The sequence below is a fragment of the Miniopterus natalensis genome, chromosome 15, assembly GCF_054644295.1.
Source record: "Miniopterus natalensis isolate mMinNat1 chromosome 15, mMinNat1.hap1, whole genome shotgun sequence".
Taxonomy (NCBI): Eukaryota; Metazoa; Chordata; class Mammalia; order Chiroptera; family Miniopteridae; genus Miniopterus; species Miniopterus natalensis.
In genome coordinates this window covers 42,477,704-42,500,000 of record NC_142095.1, presented here as the reverse complement: position 1 = coordinate 42,500,000, position 22,297 = coordinate 42,477,704, and the positions used below count along the sequence as shown (strand labels likewise).

The following is a 22,297-nucleotide window of genomic DNA, read 5'->3' as shown; positions in this document are numbered from 1 at the left end:
ACTTTGAAAACAAAACCAGGGCGGCGGGGGGTGGGGAGATTGGCCAGAAAAACACTAAGAATTCCAATGTGACAGCGTGTTAAATACATTGGGACTAAGTTGAATGATAAAAGTGAAAGGATGCTTTCAGTGTTTAAAAATCTGTTACTGTAATTTACCACATTAATGGCAAAGAAGAGGAAATTGTGTCACCAACGGTAAAGAAAAAGCATTTATTAATTTTTTTTCCTCTTAAAATGGAACCAACCCTTAGCAAACTTGAAATGGGGGATATTTTTAGCTTGATAAAGGCTTTCTACTAAAAACCTATGTTGGATATCATTCTTAATGAAAAACAAAATTTTTTTTCTTTTTTTCTTTTAAGGTTGGAAACAAGATAAGAATGCCTGTTAGTCCTGTTTCTCAATGTTACCAGATCCCTTACCAATGCAGTAAGACACAAAAACCAACAAAAGTAAAGGAATTGAAATGAGAGATAGAATTATTTCTAATTAAATCATGTACAGTTGAGCCTTGAACAATAAAGGTTTGAACTGCTCAGGTCTATTATAACACAGATTTCTTCAATAAATATAGAGTTGCCCTCTGTACCCTTGGGCTTTGCATCCAGGATTGTAAAGAGGCAGATGCGGAGGGTCAAGTTGCGGTATACATGATTTTCAAATGTGTGGGGAGTCAGTGCCCCAACTCTTGCGTTGTTCAAGGTCAACTGTATATACAAAACCAAAGAGAATCAGCAGAAACTATTAGTAGCAATACAGGAGTTCAGCTAGGTTGCCAGCTTACAAGAGCAACTTATAAAAATAATATATCAATAGCTTTTCAATGCATTGGGAGTAACCAATTATAAACTCTGATAATAATAAGATACTATTTATAGTAGTGACATAAACTAAAAGCTATCTAAGACCAAATTTATTAAACATATAAGGGAAATTTAAGACCTATTATAAGAGTTTTATGAAGGTATTATAGAATATAAATGTGGCGGTCAAAGATGGATTGCTTGGATATTGTGAAGATGTCATATTTCCAACATTAAAACTTAAATTCGGTGTAATTCCAATCAACATCTGAGCAAGGCCTTTTTTGGAGGGACAGAGTTGAATCTAAAATTTATATGAGAGAATAAAGGGTCCTCCCTTATAAGGAATTAACATTGTACAGCAGGAGCTTGCAAACTACAGCCCACAAGCCTAAGCCAGGCACTGGCCTGTACTTACCAATGAAGTTTTATTGGGACCCAGCCACATCCATTCCTTTAGGTATTGTCTGTGGCTGCTTTCACCCTGCAGTAACAGAGCTGAGTAGATCAAATGGACTGTGCGGCCCACTGAATTTGGTGCACCAGCATCTGACATAGAATCAGAATATAATCAAGTCCAGACAGCCCTGTGCATTATGGGAAACTTGTGGAATCACACCCAGGAATTGGTGCTGGGAACACTGGTTCACAAAGAAAAGTGACATCATTTCTGTACTTCATACCGTGCACAAAGCTCCAAGAGGGTTAAATACCTAACTGTTAAGGGTGAAAACGTAAAGCCGATAGATGAAATCTTAAGAATATAGTTTTGTAACCTTATGGTAGAGAAGGGTTTGTTAAATAAGATTCACAAAGCATAACTCATAGCCAGAAAATTGATGAACACATAAAAATGAGTGCTTTTTGGACCTGGCTGGGTAGCTCAGCTGGATAGAGCATCATCCCCATACACCAAGGTTGTGGGTTCTATCCCCGGTCAGGGCACATACAAGAAGGAACCAGTGAATGCATGAATGGGTGGAACAACGAATTGATGTCTCTCTCAAATCAATAAATACATTTTTAAAAATTTTAAAAGGAATGCTTTTTGTTCAGTAGAGGGTGTGATAGAAAAACTAACTGATGGTGAACAGAATTGTCATGTCTAATAGACCAAAATCAGTATTTAGAATATACAACGAACTCTAGAAAATCAGAAAATAGAAGAAAGGAAACCAATAAAAAAGAGGGCAAATTGCAAATTGGCAATTTATAGAAGGAGTTACATGTACACACACACCTCACATTGGAGACAAGCAAATTAAAATTAAGAAGTACCTTTTTGCCTATGTATCAGTAAAAGCTAGGAAATCAGATATTCTCAAGTGCTGGCAAGGATATGAGAAAACAGGAATCTGTGTCTATTCTGGGAATGCAGACTGGTGCATATATTTTATTAAATGTGTGTGTACAACCTAACTCCCCATAATGGGACTCTAGCCTATATACTCAGGAAAACATGTGTATGGATTCATCACAGTGTTACTTGTGGTTAAAGAGTGAAGGCACTAGAAGAAGAGACAAGGAAAACTCGTGTGGAATACAGCCCGAGGGAGGGAGTGGGCAGCGAGGACAGTGACTTACATCTCTTTATGGGAAAATGAATGCGTTTCGAACAATGTTGAGAGAAAAAGGCAGAAAGAGATCTAAAGCATGACCCAATTCATATACAGATTGAAAAACCTCATATATGATGTGTTTGTGCATTGAGCAGGGAATCCTTCGTTGAGCTACAGCTGTTAAAAATGGTTGAAGCTTCAAGGGGGAAGACCAAGGGAACCTCTCCTGATGCCATTCCTCTGATGTCACCCACGATTCTCTGTTGTCATTCCCCTCAGAGGTTGCTCTGTCGTCTTCCATCAGTTTTGTAGTCGGGCTGTTCCTGAATTGGAAATACGAAGTGGTTTCCCAAGGGCGGTGTGGCTTAGCCCTTCAGAAAGTAACTCTGTCATGTATCGCCATATAAATGACAGAACATCTCTCCTTGGTACCGTAGATACCAAGTGCCAAGTCTTGCTCCCGCCTTCCCCCACCCCAACCCCGTGACACGGCTTTGCCCCCAAAAGAGGGTAGGAAGCACTCCACGTGCCTTGCTGCACCCTGGCTCCGTGTCAACCAGCAATCATTCTCATCTTGAGCATATTTTGCCCCTTTCTTTTCTTTTTCTCATTTTTTTCCTCTTTAATTTTGGAAATTTTACTGTAACAGTTCTATGGGAATGCTTCTGTGTTTTTGTAATTATAGGCACGGTCAAACAGGGTGTGTACTTTTTCTAAATTGCTTTTATATAAACAAAGATAAAACCACGGGGAAAAGTATTTAAGAGTTAGATGGTTTAGAATAAAAGCGTAACAATGAAAAAGTTTAGCCTAGCAAAGATGATGAACGGAGGAGTAGAACTAAAAATCCCTGACAGAGCTGGCCTAGTAGATTTGGGCCAAGGAGGCAGCCTGCGTCGCAGAGGGACCGAGAAGACAATTTTGCTGCGACGTGCACGCTTCTGTTTTAGGAGGACGCACCCAGAATACAGCTCAGTGGACATTAAATGAGGATCTGCTTAAACGATGGCTCCTCCACTAAGAACCCATAGCGGTGGAGTTTCTTTCTTTAAAGTGGTGTCTGCTCTGCGTCACTCTCAGGAGTTTTATGAAGTCCCTGAATCATTCATTTTTTTCTTTCAGATTTCGGCTGTGAGAAAATGTCATTCCGATTCGGCCAGCATCTCATCAAGCCCTCTGTGGTGTTTCTCAAAACGGAGCTGTCCTTCGCCCTCGTGAACAGGAAGCCTGTGGTCCCAGGACGTATCCTTTTATCTTTAAGAGAAGAAATATTTTAAAAGCCTCTGAACCCGTCATACCAAATATAGGATTGGCCTCCAAGATCTGTCCAAAAGGTAAGCAAGGCATCCGCTTCCCTCCCTCTGGACAAACCAGGTAAGATGTCACACTTATTCCGAATCCAGTTGGTGGCACCGCTGACGTGCTTGATCGTTTTTGCAGAACTTCTGGAAAGAGTTGCTTAGCAACTGTGGCTTCTGAGGTGAGCTTCGCCTGACCTTTTCACTATGGTCGCTGTGTAAATAAATAGGTGTTTCTAAAATGGTCCCAATAAATATCATGGGCACTTCGTTTTCAGTTATCAGTTGTGAATTCTAATAGTAAAATAGAGACTGGCTGGCACTTTGGTGATGTGAAAGTAAGGTATTATGTGAAGATTTCACACCCACTTGGTTTCTTTACCTCATGGAGATCATTGAAGCTAGAAGTTTTATTTAACTTCATATACGTAAATATATTTAAATTTTTTTTTTTTTTCATGTTAGGGTCTGAAATAGCATTTTGTCTTGGAAAACATCCCAGCTTCTAGATCATTGCCCAGTGTCACTGGTGGAGTTATTTTATTTCCTTCTGACTGTCAAGTTGTAGTCTCTCTTCCTGTTGACTTGATAGGAGATTTATTCTTTGCAGCAGGAGTAGCAGGAATTGGTGAAATCCTCCAGAGAATAATTTTTATGTTGTTGAAGGTATCACTTGTGATTGTGTGCATATGACTTTTGTACTGACTGTTTAGAATTCTTTTCTCTTTCCGCCTAACTTAATTTACTCTGCAGAGTGCAACAAAGCATACAATTTCATATTTGAAGACAACAAGAATGTTCCACACCGAGACAGGATTTTACTTTGAAATATATTTCTAGTAATTCTAAATCGATAATATATGTCAAGATTTTTTTCTGAGTAAGTTATAGTTTTTTCAGTGGAAATTTTCAAAGTGCTTCAGAATTTTATGGATAATCTTTCTTGGCCATACAACTATGGTACATTAAAAACAAAACAAAATAAACAAAAACAAGAAATTTTGCACCAAAAGATAATTGTGATTTTATGATAGACTTTCAAATTTCTTGAATCCAAATTTTGACTAAATTAATTTTATAAACTTATAAAACTAATGACCACAGCAATAAACTAGTAAATGATAACTATGTAATTTTTTTTCTCGAAAATATCAGTCTTCTTTAACTTCATAAAAATAGCTTAAATTATACTCAATATTAGAAAATTTCATTCTTCTGTTTATTGAAGTAAAAAAATGAAGCTAGAAGGACTTAGAAAGGTCCTGTAAAACAGGACAGTTTTTTAGTTGTATACCAACCCTTTCAAAGACCTGAAGTTCTTGAAATAACAGAAGCATTTTGTTTTTCTACTTGATTGTGCTGCAAGTTTGTGATTTTCTTTTTAATTTGAAGAACTTTTTAAAGCAAAATGTCTGAGAATGCCTTTGTCAAAAGAAGATTGTTTAAATGCCATCTCTATGTGGGTGCCAGCTTTAACTGACTTCTGTCAAAGAACTGAGGGAACCTGCCGTGAAAATGTGAATTTAGATGAACACATCTGAATGCCTTAGACTGAGAAGATGTGAGCTTATAGAGCTGCACTGTGTTTTTAATGGTTAATACTAGAATGAACTTTGCTTTGTGAATTTTTTACTTACATCTTGATAGTAAGAAACTTGATTTTTTCATGGTGTTTTTAACCAACTCTGAACATGTGACATGTAAGACCTGGGTCACATGTTTCTGAACACAAGAAAATTTGAGATGTCTGCTTCTGGGGAGAGGTCTGCACTGAACAGTGAGTAAGTGGCGAGTGATGGTTACATTTGTTCTAGATGCCACTGGAATTGCCATTTTGGAAATGAGTCCTGGTTAGTTACTATGTCTTTGAGTAGATGCCAAGGAGATGGGGGACATCGTATTAAAATAACAAACCTATTTGTTTGGAAGGTAGCCGGAAGGACCGACCCCTTCTGAGGCTGAGGACAGTGAGAACCGGATCGTTTTGTAATCAGTACCCTCTGTAAGGTTATTTCACAGTGTTTAAAGTGGTCTCACGGCCAGGAGATGATGTATTCAGACAGTCCTTTTTATATGATGATTTGGTAGCTTTTTATTTTACTTTATCCTTGTAAACTCTGTTAAGTGCCGACTGTGAGAAGAATCTTAATAAGTTCCTTATTCCCTTGCAGAAAGAGACATTCTTTTGTCCTGTGATTTGGGAATTGAAGCTGTGGGTAGCTCTGCCCACTAACATTTCATAAAATAATTGGTGCAATGTCTGCAGTGGGCTTTAATCTATCGCCGGTATTCTGTTCTGTCTGCTCTCATTTAGCCCCTTGGGGAGACACCTCCCTGTGTCTGGACCTCCAATCAAGCCTATACCTCATTCTAAACCACAGCTCTGATCAGATCGCTCTCCTAGTTCCTTGCTTACAAACAACTAATGAAACAAATGAGTCTCCCCCACCCCTACTTTTTTTTAAGGATAGAGTACAAACTCTTTAGCATAGTTTCAAAAAAATTTCATTATTTGTTTAATTTCATTTTTATTTTTCAATTACAGTTTACATTCATTATTATTTTGTATTAGTTTCAGGTCTTTAGCATAGGGGTAGACAATATACTTTACAAAGTGATCCCCTGATATTTCCGGTACCCACCTGGCACCACACATTGTCTCCACCCTTTCCATCTCTTTCCTAAACAGGCCTGGTGTTTCTATTTCCATGTTTTCCCTGCAACCCTCCTCACCTTCAGATCCTTCCCATCCTTTTTATTTCTGCTAAAGTGCTGTGATACCTGTCCCACCTTTGTAGGAAAAATATGTTCTGTCCTTTGTGTGACACTTGGTTTCTTAGTCACATGTAGGTTCATTCAGCAGCTAATTACTGAGCTCCTACTCGGTTGCAGGCACCATTCTAAACCTTTATCCCATTCTGCTTCTTGCCACAACTATGTGCACTCCTGCTTGTCTCTGGGCTGAGTCATTAGTTCCTGGGGACCAATGGAAGCAGGGCCTGTTCTTGCACAGCTCTTGATCCCAGCATCCATAGTACTTCGCTGACTGAATTTAGTGAACGTGTCAACATCAGGGGTACCTGGATCATTTCAGTTAATCAGGGTCTGCAAAGTCCCACCTCTTCACTATCCCCATGCAAAGGCAGGTCTTGACATCATTTTATTCCAGATGTTTTAGTATCATAGTCAAGCTCTAGGTTCCCTTCACTCCTTGTCAGTTACAATCTGGTTTATATTTCTGTGTTATGACTGTGCCGAGTTAAGTCTAAAAGCAGTGAATTAATTAATGGCTGATGGGAGAAGATTCTCTTCCCTCCTTTTTTTATTTGCATGGTAATTCGTCAGTGTACAAGTCTGTATTTTAAGGGCAGTATACTGGCATCATTATGTGAGCTGGAAATTTTTATTTTGTATTCTTGGTGATATTTTTACAAAGAGTATCCAGGCAGCCTTTGAGGAATGTGCCATTCACAAGAGACTTATAAATGCCATCTTTGAACCTGTGCCCCCTCTCACATTTTCAGGGCTCCCCACCCTCAACCCTTTTTTCCTATGACTTTGCTTCCTGACTGTTTCATACCTTTCAGAGGAGGAAAGAACTATCAGGTCAGGGGCCGAAGGTAGGCTTTTGAAGCAAGACTATTTGCTTCATTCTCAAAAGAGCCACTTCAGTCCCGCCTTATCCCCACCTAAGGCAAACACTTCTGTTCAGCACAGTTTTTTAAGCGGACTGAATAGGCTCTGGCCTGCATGGTGCCCCACTCTAGAAGAATGTGCCAGAATCTCTTCAATCCATTAATTTCTTGTTCCTGGAAAATGCTTCTCAAGGTGCCCTGGTGAGGAAACAGGAGCGTTTTAGAGGTGGCATCTGTAGAATTCTGCATGAACACTTTATTCAAGCACCTCAGTGTAGCCCAGCTATTGTTCGTGGCTTAGATACACTTGAACCACCGTGGTTACTACTTCTCCCCACCCCTTCTCTTTGCATTGTGCTGTGTCTACCTCTCATCTTGAGCTAAGCATGAAAAATGAATTTGAACATTAGCGGAACCCATTTGGGGACTGGGGCTTTTATTGTAAATAAAATTATTCATTTGTTATGACCTGTAGTTTTCAGCAGACAGTGTATTGATCTTTGGGTTGCTTTCAGAATGGCATAAGAGGCTCTAACACAAGGGGAACGTGGCAACATTTGTGGACAGGAGGAATGTGGTGTGTGATGACAGAGACAAGCCTGGCTTGCTGGCCATACTCTATTATACAAATCATTTGTCAATAGATTATTGAATCAGTTATTAAAAAGAGCAGTTTTTTCCAAATGGGAGCATTGCACACAGAATGTGATCAGGGCCAAACAACGTTAGGATGATGCATTGAGAGCAGCCTTCCAAGGTGTTTGTGAAGAATTGGACCAGGTACCTTAAAGGACATTTCTGCTGATGTATTAGAAACACAAGTTTTGTACAATGGAAATTGTGCTCTGAGGTCCAGCTTCAATAGATAAAAAAGAAAACTCTGATAAATGCCTTTTAAAACAAAACTTTAGCTGCCCAAATGAGCAATGTTTAGATTTCTCTTTTTTCAGACCATTTCATGTTGAGTTCTCCTGAAATAAGTGAATAAAGAATAAATATAATTTCATTGCTTAACAGGGTTTTTTACGGAAGCACTATAAGCTCCAAGATGCTATAGATAAAAGTGCCCTTTTAATCCTTCTGTAAAAATCAGAAATATTCGTCATTTCCTAAGTAGGTTGTAATCTTGTGAGTTTCTTTAATTGTTCAGGAAACTGCAGTTATTAGTGATCTGATGATCTTTCATTTCTCAAAAGAGCTTCTTTTTAAGCCTTCCTGTGCAAGTAAAATGAGCGCAAGCACTATTTTAATAATTTTATCACTAAAGGTAGATTTTTTCTCTTAAATTTCCCCCAGCCTATGTCTCTTTTCCACCTTGTATATGCCTTTTGTATATTAGGTAGTTTAAAATGCTCTTGGAGAAATGTTCAAAGACGATATCGCTCTGCTTTGTCCTGAGCTGTAACTGGGCAACTGGGTTTTCTTGTGGTCATGTTTTTCTTGCCTTTATTTTGCAGATTATTGCATTCCAGAGATCTGTGTGTAGCTGTGATTGCTTAGGTAGGGTATCTCTGGGAAAGATTGCTTATCCTGTATCTCTGGGAAAGATTCCGTATCAATGTGCACCTACCTTTGGGTTAGTATAGTACATCGCTACCAGCTAGAACCAGTGTGGGATGGCATTGGTCGGCAGGAACAAAGGGAGCTCTTGGATGCTTCCATAATTCACTAAGGTGCTTGAGATATTTTTTTCAGTGTCTAGAACCTGTTACAGAAGATTCTGCCAACCCCCATAGCACGACAAACCTTGTGTGACCGTCATCCATCTTGACTTGTCATCTGAGAAACTGTCCCCGAGAGCAAATACATTTTATCTCAAACCCCAGCCTTTTAGTTGATAGTGATCTCACAGTGTTGAGGAGGATTCTGAGGCTGCATGCAGGGTCAGTGGGCGGTAACTATCATGGGTACCAGAAGACAGAGAGGAGCCATCCTTGCCAAGCTCTAACTCTTCCAAGTTTAATTTTTGTTCCTGGAACTGAGACTGGCATTTTTACTTTTATTATAGACAGAATGATGGATTGTTGGCGCCTGACACTGAAGGAATTAATAGATGCTTTGTATGTGTGCAAGGATCATTTGAAATTGGATGGAACAAAATGTGTGGACTTTATACACTTTACCCTGGCCCCTTAAGTAAAGGTGCCTCATCTGTGAAACTGTGTGCCCGAGCCTTGTACATATTGGTCCCTACATCTCTTCTAGGCCCCTTCCTGCCCCCTTAAGTAAAGGTGCCTCATCTGTGAAACTGTGTGCCCGAACCTTGTACATATTGGTCCCTACATCTCTTCTAGGCCCCTTTCTGCCAGCTGCTGTTTCTCCCTGGCTCCCGCTGCCTGCGGGCTGGGGAGGGTATGCATGCGATCGCATTGTGGTTCACTTGGCCCTGTGTCTCATTGCTTAGTTTGGACTGTTTTCCCTTAACCTTGACCTCTTCTCCATAATGGGATTTACCTTTTAGCTTTAGGCCCTGCTGAGAATGAGCTGCCTGAACATGCTTGTGTATTGCAGGAGGAAAATCCAACCGGCTTTGCCATCAGAGCTTTTAGGAGGTTCTCACATTCTCCCACAATTGCACAAAACCTATAGAATCACTTTCCCAACTAGAACAAGGTAAATTTAGCATCTGCCAATCTATACAGAATATAATTTTGTGTGTGATTGTGGAAGGAGGGGGATGATGTTAGGAGTGCTCTCTCTCCAGCTCTAGCAAATGGTAGGATGATAATTATGTATATGTATTTCAATGACACTTTGAATATTTCTTGTATTAATTGCAAAAATGAATATGCTATAACTTGGAAAACCATTCCCTATTTTTGCTTATTTCTAGGTGAAACTTTCCTCAGGTAATTTCGAACTGACATAGTTAACAATTGCTGAGCTCTGTTCATTATATTCTGGGCGCAGTTTTGACCTGCTTTCCATGAAAGTCAGCAGATTGTGAGGAATGGGGTAGGCAGAGGTTGGCCATGGCGTTGCCAGGCCTGCACGTGTGACAGAGCGTCATTAGGAGTAATGAATGGAATAGTACATCAGTACTCAAAGAAATGTCATGTAATTAGCTCAACTAATGCAAAACATCCTGGTTTCCATTTTGAATGAGAATAGATTTGCTAGAACATCAGCAGACAGTCAGTGTTTATCTTATATTTTCATACACATATCAAAACTTAAAATCTAGTGAATAAACACATATGCATTTTCTATAACACAGAAAGTTAAGATGACTTTCTTTTGCTAATAGGGTCTCATGGATATTCTTTATTTATTATATGTATATAATGCGCATATATGTTCAATTCTTAGAATTAGCATAATTAATTCATATTTAATGCAAATTAATGATCTAATTTATTTGCTTAGCTTCCATTTGCTGTCTCAAACTAATTGACTGAAAAAATAACTACTATAAATTTGCAAATAGCTCTTGGGTACAGATCTTAAATTGGCCTTACCCTAAGAGCTCCCTACAATACTAGCCATCTGAACTGGCTTTGTGATCTAAAATATTTTTCTGGGATTTCTCCTCTAGGCTTTAAATGTGCTTCAGGAATCTTGGTTTGGCTTAGATATACCCACAGTTGGGGGTCAAGATGTGGGTAGGTATGTCTTCGGCAGAGGAGTGGTTTTTATATGTAGCAATTAGTATGACACACGGTGCTGACCAATGCGATAGTCATTCCTGGAAGCTCTCTGCTGTGCCAGACATCAGCCTATTAATGTCTGCATTGGGGGGAGGTCTAGAGAGTCCCCCATGAGGCAGAGAGGAGCAAGCAGCATTTGGGGTAGTAAGTCCAGAAGCACTTCTATATTTTAATAACAGAAATGGACGTGGCAGTGGATACAGTAACAGCCCTGGTTTTAGAGCGGTGAAGACTCGTAGGAGGAAGCCACCATTAAATCCTTGGGCTCAGATCTGGTATTTGTCCTTCAACACCACTGAGGCCAGCAGAAAGTAGATTCACCAGTGAATTAAAAACAGCAGAATTCTCTTTTTGTTTCGAATGGCCATGTTCCTCATGACGAGCTGCAGCTGCCTGGCAGCAGCTCAGGGGAAGCCCAGCTGTAGCAGGAGGGGACCGAAGCAGTGTTTTCCGTCGGCCTTTCCGTGTGCCGGCTGGGGGTATGAAAAGGGTATATATACACATACACCTTATTAATATCTTTTGTTAGAAATATTTTAGAAATTAATTAAATTAAAACAATGTTTTGTGATAAGCAGTGCATGGTTGGAGTCACTGTTCTGTTTTGTGGTCACTGACCTGTGTGCGGTTGAAATAGGAAAGCTAACTCTCAGGCCAGTGGCGGTCCCACTTCGTGGGAGTCAAGACTTCACCCAAACTCCTGATCCTCACCCACTGCTCTTTCCACCCCTCTAGTTGCCCTCCACGTGAGGCCAGCCCTTATGTATCATTGGTTAGGTGTTCTGAGGAGATGTTCTCCCTAGTCTCCAACCTTCCCCATTACTCCTACTTTTCAGTGCTATATTGTTGTAAGATAACTTTTTAAAAATTTTTATCTATTGATTTGAGAGAGAGAGAGGAAGAGAGAGAGGGGAAGAGAGAGAGAAACATCTATTTGTTGTTCCACTTATTTATGCCCTGACCAGGGATCGAACCTGTTGTATCAGGACAATGCTCTAACCAACTGAGCCACCCGGCCAGGGTTCTCCAGTGCTATAAGTTGTAAATCTTTTCTCTGCCATTCATATTTTTCATTGACTTTGGAGGCTCTGTTGTTTTATCATAATCATCATTTCAGAATAGGATTAACCTTGATGACTTCTGAAGGACCCAGAGCTTAAGCCTGACACCCCAGTGCTGTGAGTGTGGGGCCAGGCAGTTCGCTTGACAAGCGGCATAGTTTGCTCCAAGGTAAAAATGAGTCCAGGAGGAAATTCATCTGGCTAATTCTTCTCTTTTCTGATCGGTTTTGAAATGGCTGTAGTTATCAAGAGCTCTTTTCATTTTGAAGATTTATTTCTAGTGCAGGAGATCTGTTGGAACTAAAAATGAAAATGATCTGTTTAGTGCTAATACTTTAACAGTAAACCATGATCCCCTTCCATTCACCAAAGATGATTGCTTTACAAGTTGTTAAATAAGATATGTCAGGATAAAATAAATCAACAGAAATTACATTAAAATCTTGGAATGTTTCTCATGCAGACATCTAGAATACTAGTTGTCTAGAATACTAGCGTTTTCTATCCTGTTTAGGGACCAAGTTCACCCCAGAAGCGTTTTCTCATGGAGCTGTATCTGTGATAGTGGAATTGAACTTCAGGAGTGCAACAAACATTCAGTGGGACTTTGCACATTGCCCTGAAACATGAGCAACGGGGGTCTAACAGGAAGGATGTTGGCATTTCTGGAGAGATACCCACGCGTGAGGCAGCCAGACCCACCGCACCGCACCATTCCTCCACGCTCCCAAACTCTGTAAGGGTAGAGTGGGTGAGGGGAAAGATAGACAGCTGGAATGAGGAGTGTGAGAGGTTTTCCTCATTTCTCTTTCTGGAGTGATTACTCCTACTGCCCCTAAGTCATGCATGGGAAGGCTCAAAGCTCCGAGCGGATGGTTTCAACAAAAGAATGCTGGCATCTCGCTCCCTGGCGTGGCGCTGGCTGAGCTGTGGGACCCGCAGGCGATGCAGGCCCTGCTCTCGGAGGGGTGCAGGGCAGGCCAAGCACTAGGAGAGCTTCTCACCGGCTCTGTGAGTCTGGGATTGCACGTGAGCACAGACCAGTGCTGGCTTCTCATTTGCACATTTCTGAATGCAGGATGGAGTGGCCTCCAGAAGAGCAAGGAGGGATTAGGGAATAATATTCCTAGGAAAGACATGGGAACAACTCCTCTACTCCATCCTAAGTTTCTGTAGCCCTTGGAGGAAAGACACAAGCAGGTCCCTTGGTTCCTGTGAAGGACCATGAATGTCACTGCAGCAGTCAGGTGCCACAAGGCTGCTCAGACAGACATTGGTTCAACTGAGGCACTGACCCATCCAGAAAGGAGGTTGGGTCATGGGCCACTTGCGATTGTGAAGGGAAACATGCCTGTCCTTTTGTAAATGGATCCTCAAAACAGATAGATTGACAGTGAAGCTTGAGTACCTCCCTGGAAATAACACATCTATCAAATCTAAACTAGACAGAGACCACCATGTTTGCAGAGGGTCCCAGCAGATGGGACGTGAGGCAGACCAGGGACACCTGCCTTTTACCTGCTGACAGACAACCAGTTACCTGAGAGCACTCTGCCTCTAACAAGAGGGCAAGTAGCTCAACCTCTGGGTGGGAAGTTGACAGCTCTAAGTGCTCAAGGCTGCATCTTGCGCCGTTGCTAGGGAGGACAGGACATTTTAATAGGAGAATGGACTGTTGAACGAGATAATTTTAAAAAGTTATTAACATATAATTGACAAACAACATTATGTTATCGTCAGGTATACAATATAATGATTTAATATTTGTATATATTGCAAGGTGATCAGCACAGTGTTAACATCTAGTTAACATCTGTCACCACATATTATTGCAGTTTTTTTTTCTGGTCATGAGAACTTGTAAGATTTATTCTTAGCAACTTTAAAATATGCAATACAGTCTTATTAAGTATAGTCATCATGCTATACTTCATTCCCATGAAATATTTATTTTATAACTGGAAGTTTTTACCTTTAGACCCCCTTTGCATTTCTCCCATCTCTTCCTAACTCCAACCTGGCCTCCAGCAGCCACCAATCTGTTCTCTGTATCTATGGGCTTGGTTTTCCGTGTGTTTTGTTTTGTCATTTAGATTCCACGTATAAGTGAGATCATAAGTGAGTTCTATCTGACTTATTTCACTTAGCATAATGCTCTCAGGGTACATCCATATTTTCACAAGTAGCAAGATTTCATTCCTTTTATGGCTGAATAATATCCCATGCTTATATACACTGTGTTTTCTTGATCTATTTATCTATCAGTGGACACTTAGGCTGATTCCATATCCTGGCTATTATAAATAATGCTGCAGTAAATATGGGGTTCACATACCTTTTGGAGTTGTTTTCATTTTCTTTGGATAAATACCCCAAAGGAGTTTCTGGATCATATGATAGTTCTATTTTTAATTTTTTGAGAAAACTCCATGTTTTCCATAGTGGCTGCACCAATTTTATTTCCACCGACAATGGGAAAGTGTTTCCTTTTCTCAACATCATCGCCAACACTTATTTGTTGTCTTTTTGACAAGAGTCACTCTAACAGGTGTGAGGTTTTGATTGCATTTTCCTGATGGTTAGTTTATGTTGAGCATCTTTTTATGTACAGCTGGCCCTTTGTATGTCTTCTTGGGAAAAATGTCTATTCAGGCCCACCACCCGTTTTTTAATCAGATTGTTTGTGTTTCTTTTTGCTTTTGAGTTGTATGAGTTCTTTATATAGTTTGGATGTTAACTTCTTATCAGATACATGATTTAAAAATATATTCTTCTATTCAGTCAATTCTCTTTTAATTTTGTTAATGGTTTTCTTTGTTGTACAGAAACATTTTCATTTGATGTCATCCTACTTGTTTACCTTTGCTTTTGTTTCCTTTACTTTTGTTGTCAAATCCAAAAAGTCATCCCCAAGCCCAATGTCAAGGAGCTTACTGTGTAAGTTTTCTTCTAGGAGATTTATGGTTCCAAGTCTTATATTCAAGTCTTTAGTCCATTTTGAATTAATCTTTGTGTATGGTGTCAAATAGTAGTCCAGTTAAATTATTTTGCGTTAAAGTCTTCCTAAAGTTGCCATCCAGTTTTCCCAACATCATTTATTGAAAAGACTGTTCATTCCTGATTGCATATTCTTGGCTCCTTTGTCATAAATTGACAGTATATATGTGTATTTATTTTTGGGCTCTCTACCCTGTCCCATTGATCTATGTGTCTGTTTTTATGCTAATACTATACTATTTTGATTGCTATAGTTTTGTAATATAGTTTAAAATCAGGGCACACGATGTCTTCAGCTTTTTTATCCTTTGTCAAGATTACTTTGGCTATGTGGTTCCATACAAATTTTAGGATTGTTTGTTTTTATTTCTGGGTAAAAATGCCATTGGAATTTTGATAGGGATTACATTGAATCTGTTTATTGCTTTGCATAGTATGGACATTTTAACAGTATTAACTTTTCCAATCCATGAGCACAGAATATCTTTTCATTTATTTGTGAGTTCAATTTCTTTTATCAGTGTCTTATAGTTTACAGTGTATAGGTCTTTCACCAGTTTGGTTGAATTTATTCTGAGGTATTTTAATCTTTTTGATGAAATTGTAAATGGGGTTGTTTTGTTAATTTCTCCTTCCAATAGATTGTTATTAGTATGGAGAAATAAACAGATTTATGTATCCTGCACCTTTACTGAATTTATTAGTTAACAGGTTTTTGGTGGACTCTTTAGGGTTTTCTGTATGTAGTATCATGTCATCTGCAAATAGTGACAGTTTTACTTTCTTTCCAATTTGGATTCCTAACATTTATTTTTCTTGCCTAATTGCTCTTGATAGGACTTTCAACACTATGTTGAATAAAAGTGGCAAGAGTGGGCGTCTTTGTCTTTTTCCTCATCATAGAGGAAAAACTTTAGCTTTTCACTTTGGAGTATGTTGCTAGCTGTGGGCTTGTCATACATGCCCTGTATTATGTTGAGGTACGTTACCTCTATACCCACTTTGTTGGGAGTTTTTATTTTAAATGGATATTGAATAGATGCTTTTTCTGCATCTGTAGAGATGATCATATGATTTTTATCCTTTGTTTTGGTGTATCACACTGATTAATTTGAAGATGCTGAAACATCCTTGCATCTCTAGGATAAAGTCCACATGATCTTGGAGTATGATCCTTTTAATGTATTGTTGAGTTCAGTTTGATAATATTTTGTTGAGGATTTTAGTATCTGTGTTCATCAGGGATATTGGCCTGTATTCTTCTTTTCTTGTGGTATCCTTGCCTGCTTTGCTATCAGGGTAATGCCGTGCTTGTAAAATAAGTTTGGTTGTGTTTGCTCCTGTCCTATACTTCAGAAGAGTTTGAGAAGGGTCAGTATTAACTCTTCTTTATAGGTTTGGTAGGATTCACCAGTGAAGTCGTATCGTCCTGCACTTTTGTTTGTAGGGAAATCATTTAATTACTGATTCAATCTCTTTATTGGTAATTGGTCTGTTCAGATTTTCTATTTCTGGAGATACTTTTAATTATGAAAAGTGAATGCAAAGTTACAGATTCTGCTGAAGATGATACTGAGGGCCTGGAAAGGGATTCGATATAGAATGGCTGGCAAAATGATAACAAAGAGCTGCAGCTCATCTTCCCCTCCACTAAACTGAGATTCTTCATTCACTGTTTGTGAAAGCAAAGTGATGACATAAATCTTGAAGAAAAAAGTGGCTTGTCACTGAACACTATGTTAGATGCAGCATGGGGCTCATCAATTGAATATAATAGATATTTGATAAATATTTGTGGAATAAATTTAATTTTGGTACAAAACAGGGTGGTTAGGTGAAGGGCCTTTCAGTTATTTATTTGACAGGTATTTTCTGAAGGCCTACTCTATGCCAGGTTCTTCTGATCTGCTCTTCCAACTCGGATCTAAATTTGGCATACACCTGTGCTTAAGAAATACCAATCTAAGGGTTGAATGCTATTGGATGTTTTGGAATGACAGCAGCCAGAGTGATTCTATTAAACATGTTGAATCCATGTCACTTCTCTGCTTATTTCCCCATAACGGCTTCCTGATTTCCTCAAACTAAAGCCAAAGTGATCACCATGATCCACAGGATTCCCCCATGAACCCCATCTGTCTCTCACCACCATCACTCCTCCTGCTTTCATCTACTGTCATCCTTGTAGTGGGCTGAATGGTAATTCCCAAAATGACATGTTCATGTCTTAATCCGTGGAAGCTTGAATGCTACTTTACATGGAAAAGGGTCTTTGCAGGTGCAATTAAGTTGAGGACTTGAGATGAAGATATCATCCTAGATAAGCATCCTTATAGGAGAGGGGCAGAGGGGAGAGACACAGAGAGGAGGAGGAGACAGTGGGGCCAGGGAGGCAGACGGGTGGGGCCACAGGTCACGGAATGCTGGCAGCCACCAGAAGCTGGGAAAGGCCGAGAACAGACCCCCTGGAGCTTCCCGAGGAAGTACAACAGCCCTGCTGTCGCTTGATTTCAGACTTCCGACCTCCAGACTGAGAATCAGTTTCTGATGAAACCACGGGCTTGTGGTGGTTTGTTTCAGCAGCCACAGGAAACTGGGAGGCCCCACGCGGGCACTCCTGCCGCACCCCCTTCCTTGTCCCCTGAGCATTCTCAGCCCTGAACCAGCTGTCCCTTCTCCGTGGAATGGCATTGCCCCCAGTGTGAATGCCCTGCCCTCATCTCCTTCAGACCTTCACTCAAATTGATGACAACTGTCTCAGGATGGCCGTCCCCTTTATCTTATTTAAGGTCGCATCCCCCTCCCAGTGTATATTTTGTAGCATTCATATTCTAACTTACTCTATAAATTATTATTTTGCCTCAGAGGAACTGTAGTGTGAGCTCTGTGAGGCTGGGGAGGGGAGCATTGCTGTCCCATTTGTCAGGACTACATCCTCACAGCCAGGGACCTCACCTGGCGCAGGCAGGCATTCAGTAAATATTTGGTGACTGAGTAGCCTGGTCGGCCAATCTTTAAAGCTGAAAAAAGACAAGTGCCCTCACTGAGCAAGTAAAACACACCAGGTCAAGTCTCACACCGGGCTGTGTGCCCTGTAGTGACTGAGTGTCGACCTGGATGCTCCAGTTTCACACGTGCACACACTCACACTTGGATGCAGAGTTAGTATTTACGTTTCCAAGTGGCCTGCTCTGAGAAAAAGTAACAGGTGGCTTCAGCATAAAAAATACCTCCCCCTCCCCCCCCAGCAGTTTGCATAGATTTCCATGTGGGTCCCAGCCAGGCTGGGGAAATCAGTTATTTCTTGGCTGAGCCCTGTTTCTAAGGTGACATCTTATATCCCCCTAAATGTCACAAATTAGCACAGGGTTTGAGAGCTCGTCAGCTGGTGAGCTTTGATTTCCCAAGTCTCTATACGCCACTCTCCTGCCTTCCTCGGGAGTCCAGAGCAGGTGTGCATGCACTTTCCATCCTTGGTCAGTTTTGTAGTCCTGTCTTCTTGGCTCTCTGCACGCACAGGTTCTCTTACATATACCCTTATTTATAAATCTCCATTTCTTTCTGATTAATCCCTTGGTAAGGCCTTCTTTAAGTTAACTGCTATTTGTGCAATAGCCAAGGCATTGCCAAGCCAGCTTGTCTGTTCATTTATTTCCTGGAATTTTGAAAAATGACTTAAGTTGACTAATAAAGTAAGATTAAGTGCTTTAAAAAGAACAAACAGCCTGGCCTGTGTGTTTCAGTTGGTTGGCGCATTGTCCTGTGCCCAAAAAATGTTGCGAGTTTGATTCCCAGTCAGGGCACATACCCTGGTTGTGGGTTCGATCCCAGGTTGGGGCAGGTACAGAAGGCAACCAATCAATGATCTCTCTCTCTCTCTCCCTCCCTCCCGCTCTCTCTCCTCCCTATTCTCCCCCTTCCCCTCTCCCTAAAAGTCAATAAGCATATCCTTGGGTGAGGATTTAAAAAAAAAAAGAGGCATTAAAATAACACCCATGATTTAAAATAAACCTTTAAGCTGATGGAAATTTGACATTCTGTGAACCTTTTTTCCCCCCTGTGAGGCATAGTAAAAATACGTATTATATTTTATTATTATATTTATATATCTATGTTTTTATATAAATACTAGATATTTATATATAATTTTACATATGTAAATAAAATTTCTACTGTTTTTAGTGCCTGAGGAGTGTAGGTAAGTGAACGATCCCGGGGTTCACTCATGGCTGAGAGTCACTCTGCTGTGGTGGTTTTAGATTAAATCTTCAGGGGGGTTCTATTAGTCTAGATGCTCAGCTCTCAGTAACCATAATGGGAGTTGCTGTACGTGTCCCTCCCCTCCACACACCGCCTTTGTGTCCTGCCCTTTGAACTAATTCCAGTGGATTTTGTTAAGTGAAGCATCATCTCTGCACAACCCTCTGGGCGAGGCGATTGCTAACTCTTTGCCCATAAGCAAAGCACCTTGACATTGTCATTGTCAGCCAGCCTGGCTGGAAGGGCTCGGTAGGGCTGGCCACTTTCTGGACTACAGGCTTCTCTTTTATTCAGTTTCAAATGAAGATGTTCTTTTTTTTTTCTTCTTTTTTCCCAATCCCTTTTCCCCCACATCCACATCTCAGCTTCCTGAGAGTACACAGTAGGTGCTCAGCACTAATGTAGTTTTGAAACTATTGAAATGTTATGGAGAAAAGGAGTTATATGTATTCAAAGCATTTGGTGTTCTTTAGCTAAAGAATTGCTTGACTAAATAAATGGTTTGTTGAAATTATGTCTATGTAAAAGCAATCTGGTTATATCAAGTGTAGCAGATTTTTAAATCTTGCCTTTTTAAATTATAAGAATATCTGCCTATTATACAAAACAGAACCATCTATAATTTTATTATCCAGAAATAACCCCCAGGAAAATTTGTTTCTTCCTATTATATTTTTTGGTATGTTTCTCTACAAAACAGAAACATTTCATAACTTGATTTTTTACCAGTTTTATTGTTGACATTTTCTGATGTTTTGATATATATATTTATCACTGAGATTTTTAATGATGGAATAATATTGTATCATTTGGATCTACTATAATTTAGTATTCACTGTTCAACCTATTTATAATGAGTATTTTCTTAAAGGATCTTTGACCATATTCCTGATAAATTTCTTAAACTGAACTCACTTGCTAAAATGGTATGTGTTGTGTAAATTGATGAATATTCCCAAATTCATTTTTCACCAGCAATACATGAGAACATGCATCTCATTAAACCCTCATCAGCTTTAAGAATGGAAGACTTGGAGGGTTGTCCTAACCTTTCCCAAATTGATAGATTTTACATATGTCATTGTTTCCACTTGTCTTACACGAGTGATACAGGGTGAACTTTTAAATGCATTTATGAATTATTTTTATCAGTTAATTATCTGTTAATGTCCTTTGGCCCTTTTTCTATTAGGGTGTTTATCAAAGCTCAATTTGTTAGAGCTGTTCTAGGAATTGACCCTCTGCCGATCATCCTTGTTGCAAATATTTTTATTTTTACTTCATCCTGTGCAGTTTGCTTATATTTTAACCTAAAGAACTTTCATTCATTTTTTGCATTTAAGCTTATCAACTTTGTCATTTGTAACTGTTTTTTTTTCTTCCCAATTCTTTTAAGCTTAAAAAATCTTTCTACCCTTCTTGAGATAAATTAAATATTTTTGTATATTTTCTTGTGTTTTTTGAAATATTTTCTTTTTTTTTTTTTCTCTTTAGTCTACTATTACCAGGAATTTCATAGCACTTCATGGGCAAATTTTAAAAATTCACTTTATTTTTGCAGCAGCCCTTTGAAGGAGGTAGAGAATGCTGTGCCCAAGTTATAAATGGAGAGACTGGGGGTGTGGCAATGAGCCAGACAGTTGTGTTCTGGAAGCAGAGCTGCGCTTTCATGTTCTAAAAATAATAATACACGCAGACTTCTTTATTAAACTCTTAAGTTCGTCTTTCTATTATTAATTTCCAGTTTTACATATTTTCTTCTTAGAGGTAATATTGAAAATGTAGATCATGGGAAATTTGGCATCTTTGTAACATGTCTTCTGAATTATAAAAGATGTTATATTAAATATGATGTATTTTACATTCTAGATTATACTTAATATAATTATCATATAAAATACATTCCCCAATATTGTAAACCCTTGAAAAAGGCAAACCATGCATGGCAATTGCCAGTTAGCCAGGTTTTTTCATTGTGCTGAATACCGTTTTTGACTGTTGATGAGAAACAAAAACAAAAGAGAAACAGCAGTGTCAGCAGGTCACCTGCCTGTGGCCTGTGCAGAGAGGCTGGGAAATACCCCATTTCCCGTGATTCTCGTGGTCGAAGATCAGGTGGAAGGTCTGGTGGAATTGAGTGGAAGAATTAGACATTTAGTCAGTATTACATCACGTAGAGAAATAATGTAAGTGGGAAAAGATATCTATAACAAGTTCTTGATTCTGTGTTCATTTCTCAGACTACCTCCTGAACGGCCTTTATCAGTTTTTAGAAATGATATTTAAAAAAATTTGTCCAAATAGAAATATACTTAACCTAATCCTGATATAGTGTTTACTTTTTTAAAAAATTGAGATATAATTGACATATAATATTGTATTAGTTTTGTTATGCATATAGATTGTGAAATGAGTACCACAATAAGTTCAGTTAAAATCCATCATCACACAGTTGCAATACTTTTTCTTGAGATAAGAACTTTTTTTTTCTGTTTCCTTCAAATCTTTCTTTATATTCTTTTTTATTGAATTTATTGGGGTGACATTGGTTAATAAAATTACAGTGGCACCTCGGTTTTCGAATGTCTCCGTTGGCGAACATTTCGGGTTACGAATGCTGTGAACCCAGAAAGCAATGCTCCGGTTTTCGAACTCGCCTCGGAAGTCGAACAGGCCACGCGGCCTCTGCTGAGGGCAAGATCCTGAGGCCTGGCTGTCGGCTGTGATCCCTCGGTTTCCGAACTTTTCAGAACTCAAACAGGCTCCCGAACCGATCACACTCGAAAACCCAGGGACTACTGTGTGCAGGTTTCAGGCGTACAATTCTGCAGCACATCGTCTGTACCCTGTATTGTGTGCTCACCACCCAAGTCAGGTCTCCTTCCATCACCACTTGTCTCCCCCTTACCCCCTTCTGCCTCCCCCACCCCTCACCATCCTGTTGTCTGTCTATGAGGTTATTTTGTGTTTTTTGTTTAATCCCTTCACCTTTTTTAAAAGACCTCTTTTTAGTATTAACTCTTGATTGTTTATAA

General features: G+C 39.6%; 1 protein-coding gene across 1 annotated transcript in view; it reads left to right on the top strand.

The window, feature by feature from the left end:
• The window catches only part of FHIT (fragile histidine triad diadenosine triphosphatase), a 1,229,373-nt gene that overhangs the window by 576,649 nt on the left and 630,427 nt on the right, over nt 1-22,297 (top strand). Inside the window, exon 5 of the mRNA XM_087824669.1 lies at nt 3,487-3,606. Within this exon, the coding sequence (XP_087680795.1) occupies nt 3,504-3,606 (103 nt within the window). The 5' untranslated portion in view covers nt 3,487-3,503. The remainder of the gene's footprint in view (nt 1-3,486; nt 3,607-22,297) is intronic.